An 8,653-nucleotide genomic window follows, 5' to 3' on the forward strand; every position below is an offset into this window, starting at 1 on the left:
AGTCCAGCGCCTAGCTCAGAACAACCTCATATTTTACCACAATGTAGGGGACATACCAAGCTTCAAAATGGCGTATGGAATGTCCCTATCGGACCTCTGTGGAGGGAGATATGCTCTCCCGAAGTTCGTCTAAAATCTGTCAATTCTACAGAAAATTCGCCAGAGTTTCCTTTGTTTTTCCAACATTTCCCAAATTTGTACAAGTGGTCTATGACCTCAAATGGTACCTAATAATCAGTGGGTGGCACACACAAGGACCAACAATGCCTTGGGGCTCTTACAACCCACAATATACAACAATTCCATATCATATACAGTAATATACATGCATGATCCATAACTCCATATATATCACATTAAAAGGTGGCTATGTGTCATAACTACAACATCCTACATCAACCTACATAAACATAATACATCATAGTGTAAATATAAATACAACAGACTCCCAAAATAAGTAGGCAACATCCATGCTCAGATCTACTCCTCAACCACGGGCCTCTTGCCCCGAGAACCATCGTCAACTGTTGCGATACCTGAAATATGTCCCCATAACGCGGGGTGAGAATGAATCTCAATAAACTTGGGGTTTATGGAGCAGTCTCCACCCAAGAGTCCACTTCTTGCCAGAAAATGTCAAGTACCAAGACATAGATAACACCATATAATCCATATTAGAATTTCCGTATCATATATATTTTCTGATAATTCTCATTTATTCTTATAACGTGCTTTCTTATTAATCTTAATTACTTTCATGTCTTATGTATAAATAAGGCTTTCATCTTATATTCGTAATATCGTATCATATTCAATAGCATACTCATAATGATCAGAGAACTAAAGTTTCCTCGGCTATACCTTATATACACCGTGATCATATCCATAAATGTTTCCTCTGTTCAGAAAACCATAACTTATGCTTCCAAGGCTTTATCTCATTGAAGATCATATCATATTAACTTGTCATAACATAAATAATGTCATATGCATGCACTATATGAATGCAACTACGCAAAGTATCAACATTAACATCAATTATATCCATACGGAAACCATAATCGCCACTGATCATGGCGGAACAATTAAAGACAGAGAAGACTCCTAAACCGAAAGCTTACCTGAACGCTTTCCGTCTCTACAACTTGTTATCCAAGAAGTTTGTGCAATTAGCTATCCACGCATAGTCCGCCTCACTTGATTCGAATCCCTTGGATTCACACCCCTTGGTTTTCACTGGTACCATTATAATGTATCGTTAATGACAGTTAATTACGTTACTTGTAATACACGTAAACAACATTCTGTAGGTTACATTCGATCATTAACTTAGTGATTTATAAGATCCTATCCATATTCCTTATTTATTACAATTCATCTAATCTCATTCTAATTCACTTCTCATACTAACCGAACTCATACATATATAATTTCATCATGTTTACTTAGCTTAACTCTTGTGAAAGCATTCGTAGACTATAATTCCATTAACTTGACATAAAACTAACATCAATTTCTTTAGCCATGTAATACATATTGGTCGAATAGTTACATACCCATGGACTTACCATTTTATCTTAGTTAATTCATACTTCATGTTACTAACAATTGCGAGGAACATCACACACTCATAATATTAATTAACACCATTCCTTAGCCTAAATACATGTATAACCGAAATGTGTCCATGTAAGTTCCACCACAATTCATCAACTTTTATATTATAAAACAAGCATTCTTTAAGTATACATATATGATCAATAATCATTCTTTGCACTATATGGCTGATTGGCCTATTTAATGATTCCATAATTTTCTTTCAAGCTTTCAATCAATTACATCATATTCAAGGAATCTCCAACACCATTTAGCTTAATGACAAAATAATTCCATCCACTTTCATGAAATAGCCGATTGGTACTTATGGATTTTTAAGGATCTTCTCACCACCTCTACTCTTTATTCTTTATTCTCATCAATCTTTAACCAAATCATTGAACATGAATTCATATGCAAAATTAATCAAACACATCATGTACCTATTTAAACTACCATACCCGAATAGTAACTATAAGACATATTGAGAATTCTATCAACTTCACCACATTAATACCAACTTGTTTCATGCTAAGTAACCTTCTAATATATATTTTTGTCACCCACTCACATAAGAACAAAATCAAAACATGTCTTGTGTATCTTACCTCACTTGGCCGAATTGGCCCATATATAATTCTATAAACTTTCCTTCATAATTTCCACTTAATTTAATTAAAGCAACCATCAAACAACCACTTGAAATCAATATTTCTTTTAGACAATCTAACAAACACATGGTTGGCACCACTTAAACACATTATAACTTACTTTGTTCATCAACCATATATGTTCCTATCATCCTTTATATCAACTTTCATAATTAATATAACAATCCTCACTAATCATAAAGTGTGTGGTTGTGTTGCTTACACTAGAATTCCAAGGGTATCTTTTAACTTTCACTCAATATTTATTAAACCAATCCTTATTTGATCAATTAAAATCATAGCTTCACCTAGACATTTTAACAAACACTTGGTTTACATAAATTTTCATGCCATGGCCAATTGGTTCCCTGTACTCACAACAATTTCCTTTGTTAATTTAAAGCTTTCCTATGTTTAGTTTGACATCAAATCTTTAAACAACCAACAACCATACATAAAACTCATCAAATAATTAATGTAAAACACATCATAAACAGCCCTATATCATGTAATATCATCATCATTTCTAAGAATTTAATCAAGGAAGTGAAGGTTTAATACCTTAGATAACCTAACCAAGAACTAGTGATGACTTACCTAAGCTTAGAACTATGAAATCAATCCATTTCCTCCCCCTTTTCCAAGTGCAGGCGCTGCTGTATAGAGGAGAAAAGAAGAGATTTAAAGCTTCCCAAAGTTAGAAAAATTGTGGGTTAGGATGATAGGGTGCTAAGCTACCTTTTCTATGTTGCAGTCTAGATGAAGTGGTGACTAACTCATCAAGTTCTCTCTTGCCCTTTCTCCATTGAAGGTCACGAACTAAGGAAGAAGAAAGAAGGGGGAGCGCAGCGTGAAAAAAAAGAACGAAGGAAAAGGGACCGCCTAATTGAAGTCAAGTAGTATTAGTTTATTTATTTATTTTTTTGACTAACATGTCACTTTCTCATTGGTTTAAACAACCAAACTATTTGCTTGTTGCTTTCTTCCTAAACTCTACGGCCCACATAAGTGACAAGAAAGAAAAGAAAGCATAAAAACTTCACGAAGCAGCGTACAACAATTTGGTGAATGACTTTTAATGAAACTTGGTGATAAAGTACTCAATTCCACCAAATATAGATTTGTCAACATTAAATAATATTGGTTCTTTAATTCTTCATTTGACTAATCAAGTATCATCTTAAATATTTATTGGTTCAATTCTATCAAATTTCCTCATCTTTTTTACTAAAGTTACGTACATGACAATTTAAAGAAGACACAACATTGCAACTTAAATAATTAAGACTAAGAATATTGTTTGACTTTTTACTAATCAAAACTCATCTTATTGCTTAATAATTAATCCATCTTTTCCTTAATTTTAATAATTAATCCAAGCATCATTTAAATAATTTAAAGATACTTTGAACTTACTAATTTCTCTAAACTAATTAATTATTCAACCTAATTTATATTTAGGCCTAATTACCAAGGTAAACACAAACTTACTCCATATAAATATTTATGTTCTTAGTTATATATAATAATTATATTTGAATCCTATTAGACTTGTATTCTCTTATTATTTATCACCTGAATCTATTAATTTAACTCTCACAATTTCATTGAATAAGTATTTAATCTAGTTAACCACCTAATTAATTCCTTTCCCTTAACTTACTAATGAGGGTTGTTATAGTCGGAGTGTCCGAGAGTGTCGGGAAGTATCGGACACGACACGTCAGGATTTTTGAAGTGTCGGTGCTTCATAGCTGAAACAGTCAGATTGATTAAATCAATATTGTCAAAAATTAATGTAAAAAAAGTAAAAAGTAATGTTTTTACGTTTTTATTAAAGTGATACGTGTTAAAACGTAAGTAAAAACTCTCCTCAGTAAAATTTACGTGTAAAAATGATAGAAACACAAATTTTTATGCTTGTACTTAAATCTAAAAACCGAATCGGGTCAACTTTTAACCCATAACCTGATTTTTTTTAATAAAATAAAATAAAAAACCCTACTTCCATTCCTCCCCCCCCCCTCCCAAAAAAAAACCCTCACGCGAGGCCGATGTATTTCCATTTAAGAATTGTTAAATTTTATCTTTTGATGTTGTAGAACTTGGTTATAGGAGTTCTTAAACTCTTTGAGTTTTTGAACTTATGTCTTTTATAATTATGTGACTTATATCTTTTAAATATGAAGTTATTCATTGAATTTTGAGTAATGACTTATGTGATATATATATATATATATATATATATATATATATAGAGAGAGAGAGAGAGAGAGAGGTAGGATTCTTTGACACTAGTGTCAAATTTGAAATTTGACACCTCATCTGATAGCCGCTAGATCAAAAAAGATCAACGACTATAATTTGTAAGCATGTGACACCGTTGAACTTTTTTGATTTAATGGCTATCAGATGAGGTGTCAAATTTCAAATTATATATATATATATATATATATATATATAATTTTGTACCTTGTCCTTTTTTTTTTGGGTAGACATATCTTGACCTTTAGTAATAGAAATTTTACGTTTCGTGTCATTTTTATAATTTACGTTTCTATCATTCCTTTTCATTTCTACGTAGAAACTCAATTTTGACATCATTGCATATCACAATATGGATGAATCAACAATTAGCCATATGACAATAATCATCCACGATAACAGTCTCATCCTCAAGAATTGAAAGATCAAATATCTCCGCAATCAAACAAGAAATTAATTAATTATATAGAACGAACATTCTTCTCAACTTTTATACCATATACTTTTATAAAATAATAGCTTAACTAGTGAAACAAAAAAAGGATATGTCAAGATTAAATTACCAGGTGCATTCCATGGAGACTTAATAATAATAATTGAGAACATTTGTAATCATATGCAATTACACTAGTAGTTTGTGCATTATTTAAGGAGAAAAAAAAAATGACCTATTACTATCGCAATGAGTATTCTGTCAAAAAGAAGACAGCAAACTGTCCAAATAATCACTTCCTAGGTCCTGAAATACAAAAACATCTAGTTCATTTTCTAGCATGTGTTCCAAGCTTGCCATCTTTTTTGTTGCATGTTGTTTATTCATCATATCAGCAGCAAATTCTTCCCCATCCCGTGATCCTCTCTTCCTGGATTTGAAAACATTTTCTTTGTCCACAGTGCATGTGCAAGCAGAGCAATACTCTTCACAAGTTCTAGAAGAAGCCGAGATAGTAAGATGAGTTCCTTTATTTCCACATCCTACAGCATTTGTGACTGTCTCAAGTGGGAAATTGAGGTGTGCCTTTGGACCTCTAATTCTCAAAGCAGCTTTGTCATAAGCTAAAGCTGCTTCTTCAGCTGTATCAAATGTCCCAAGCCAAACTCTAGCACCTTTCTTGGATGAGTCTCTAATCTCTGCAGCATATTTACCCCATGGCCTTCTCCTTACTCCCCTATAGTGTTTTGCAAATGCCTTCTCTTTTCTCACAGCATCTTCTACTTTTTTATTGGGTTTATTAGCACTTTCAATTTCCAAATTTTTGTTGCTAGATTCTTCTATTTTGCTTTCAGCAGGTAGAACACCATCCAAAACTTGTTCCCAGAAATCAGCTCCCATTGATATCCATCTCCCTAAACTTGGAAGTCTTTGCAGCATTTCCATAGACCCATCTCTTCCATCAAGATTAGGCAGTTCTTCCCAGGAGTTAGAAGATTCTGCTGCATCGCCTGTTCTTCCATCTGCTATAACCTTAGCCCATACATTCTCAAGAATCCCCTCAGAAGTTACATCATGATTACTTTGAATAACCATGTTGTCAATCACATAAATGAAGAGAGGAGAAGGGAATAATATTATGAATGAATATACATATATATATAAAGCTAGATATGCAGCGTGAAGGGTGTTTGACAGCTCAGCTTTGCTTTAATCTGATAAATGAATGGAAACCCAGTTGGAAACTTGTGCATTAATATACTGACTAGCTAAATTTATGGAGGATTTCAGGATTTTCTATACCAAGACACGTTTTGAAAAATTGGGCTATATTATTTTATTGCTTCCCTCTTGACTTGTGTGCTTGTTCAATCAATTGGGACTTTATCCCATGCAGATTCTGTATATTTTATGCATTGAATTGGAAACATTCCTCAAATTCATCGATAAAGCCTTACGAAAACAGAGAGGCAGAAGTATTTTAAAGCTGGCAAGAGTTGACTTTGTTGGAGTTAGGAGCCATTATAAGTTTGGCACAACTAATTTAATGTTTTCTTAGTCAAACCATAGCCCATTGCTCAAATAATATTTACAGGAGATGCAAGTTAAACCAAATTTTGTTGCTTGGCACATTTACCCTGCTCTATGCAGCATATAATAATAGTGCTTGTACGAAACCCATGACATCATTTGCTGAAATACACAGAATCAGCCAAAAAGTAAAGAGGTGAATGGATAGTTAAACTACGACTTATTTATTTCTTAAGAATTGATGACATAACCATAGATTATTAAATCCTTAGATTTTTTAACAAGGTATAATGCTACTTTTATTTTTTTGGCAACTGGTAGAAGTATTATTTGTCAAAGCCTAATTAATTTCACTTCAAAAGGGAAAACAAAGCTGTTATTCAACAGTACACGAACCCATTCCAAATCAAAACAAGGTGGCGTGAAGGAATGCACACGGAGAATTTCTTGGAGCCAAAGAATGGTGGGTTTGATTAAGGAAATGATGGATTTTTGAAAAAAAACAAACAAAAAAAAAACCAAGCCGCACGGTTGGGCCTTTGATAAAAAAGGATATCTACAACGGCACAAGCGGAGGACTAAGAGGCTTAGCACTCAAGCGAAGTTGTAGTGTATGCAAATGCGGCGTTGCGCTCATGGTTCGATGAACCAAACAGCAAAGGGGTTATGGTAACTTGTGTGTTTGGTGAAAGAATTCCAAATGGGAGAGTGAGCTAATTATTGAGGAATATATTTTGTAACGTTGACTTGAGCTAATTTCAGATTGCGTAGATTGATATCAAATCCCTTCGGAATACAACTCTATTGGTATTGGGCTTAGTCTGTTTTGTGTGTTGGGCCTTTGTCTATATCCATTGGACAACCATATGATTTTTTCACTGTGTTAAGAGAATGTTTAGTAGAAGGATTTTCTTTTAAATTCACGCAAAACTTATATTGGGAATCTCATTTACTTACGTTTGGTATTAGGATTGCAAAAAATCTTCAGAGAAAATCGAATTCCCATAATTCATTTTTATGAAGAAAAATACCAACTTAAAATACCAATGAGTGAGTGGTATTTTGCAATTCCCACCTAGTGGGAATGTTTTGTAATTTTTTTGAGACATAACTAACCTTGTGTCTTCTTCGTCGTTCTTCTTCTTTCTTTCATTGTGGGTGGTTCCTCTTTCAATTTCAAGAAAAATGGTTATCCAATGAAAAAAGGAAGAAGAAACAAGAAAAAAAACCCTAATTTTGATTTTCTTGATCTGGATTATATAAGTTGCAAAAATCATTTTGAGAAAAAAATTTCCCTTGCTGGTAAAAAAGGAAAAAAATTATGTGCAATAGCTTTGCTAGATTTGTTTGGATATGAATGAAATCTTCTATCACTTTCCCTTCTCCCACTCTCATGAAGACATTGACTACTCTTCATTTTGCTCATCGTTGTAAATCTCACGTTAATTTCCTATACAACCAATGTGGGACTCGTAACATTGCCACCCCTTTTAAGGGCCGACATCCACAACGGCTTTCCCTCTATCGACACTGACGCGACGGTAGCCCTTTCTTCCTTTGGGGCGACTTCACTCACCTATCAGTATTCAGTGCCCAAAGACACCTTAATCCAGCCTATAGGTAGCCCTTTCCGTGGGCTCAACTCTCAACGAAAGCACCAATTGTTACAGACCTTGAGATCATCACCCCAAAAGCTAGCTCAAAAGGTGAGAGTGCCCAAGGTCTTTTAAATCCTACATTAACTTCCTATATAACCAATGTGGAACTCGTAATAGTGGACCGTCGGTAGGGAAGGAAAATGGTGAGGGAATGTGGTCGACAATGATAGTTGGGTTCTTGGGTAAATCAATGGAGTTGGGTTATTTTTATAAATTTACCTCACCCCTAATATTTGATAATCAACCTATAATTGGGAAGCTCAAGTTAAGATTTTTTGTAATATTTTGGTCTATCAAACAATTTTTTTGTCATATTATTGAAAAATTTATTTTCCCAGCATATATTTGTAATTGTGATTCTCAGATATAAAAAAAAAAAAATTCTCTACGAAATGCACTGTAAAATTAATCATAATTTCTCCTCGTGCTAAATTTCTATTGAGACATGCTCGTGTGAAAATTTTGTGTATATTTCTTCTTCATAAAAATTCACAAATTTTAATAGGATTCTCCTATTTAAT

General features: G+C 33.4%; 1 protein-coding gene and 1 long non-coding RNA gene across 2 annotated transcripts; both read right to left on the reverse strand.

Moving 5' to 3' along the window:
* Positions 1 to 208: 208 nt before the first annotated feature.
* LOC133287849 (uncharacterized) lies at positions 209 to 3,121 on the reverse strand. The gene is made up of 4 exons (XR_009748292.1): positions 2,985 to 3,121; positions 2,844 to 2,902; positions 1,122 to 1,236; positions 209 to 536 (listed from the first exon to the last, which is right to left on the reverse strand). It is a non-coding gene; the product is annotated as an uncharacterized LOC133287849 (long non-coding RNA).
* Positions 3,122 to 5,205: 2,084 nt separating this feature from the next.
* Positions 5,206 to 6,039, reverse strand: LOC133287925 (ethylene-response factor C3). Its single transcript, XM_061485628.1, has one exon. The coding sequence runs from the start codon at positions 6,037 to 6,039 to the stop codon at positions 5,206 to 5,208; it is 834 nt and encodes a 277-aa protein (XP_061341612.1).
* Between the last annotated feature and the right edge of the window lie 2,614 nt (positions 6,040 to 8,653).

This window comes from Gastrolobium bilobum, unplaced genomic scaffold (genome assembly GCF_033153095.1).
Source record: "Gastrolobium bilobum isolate Gb01-03AN ecotype WA unplaced genomic scaffold, APGP_CSIRO_Gbil_v1 utg12072, whole genome shotgun sequence".
Classification (NCBI taxonomy): domain Eukaryota; kingdom Viridiplantae; phylum Streptophyta; class Magnoliopsida; order Fabales; family Fabaceae; genus Gastrolobium; species Gastrolobium bilobum.

What these genes read in the sequence shown, in the direction of transcription:
- LOC133287925 (XM_061485628.1), bottom strand. Translation starts at nt 6,039, where the DNA reads ATGGTTATTCAAAGTAATCATGATGTAACTTCTGAGGGGATTCTTGAG.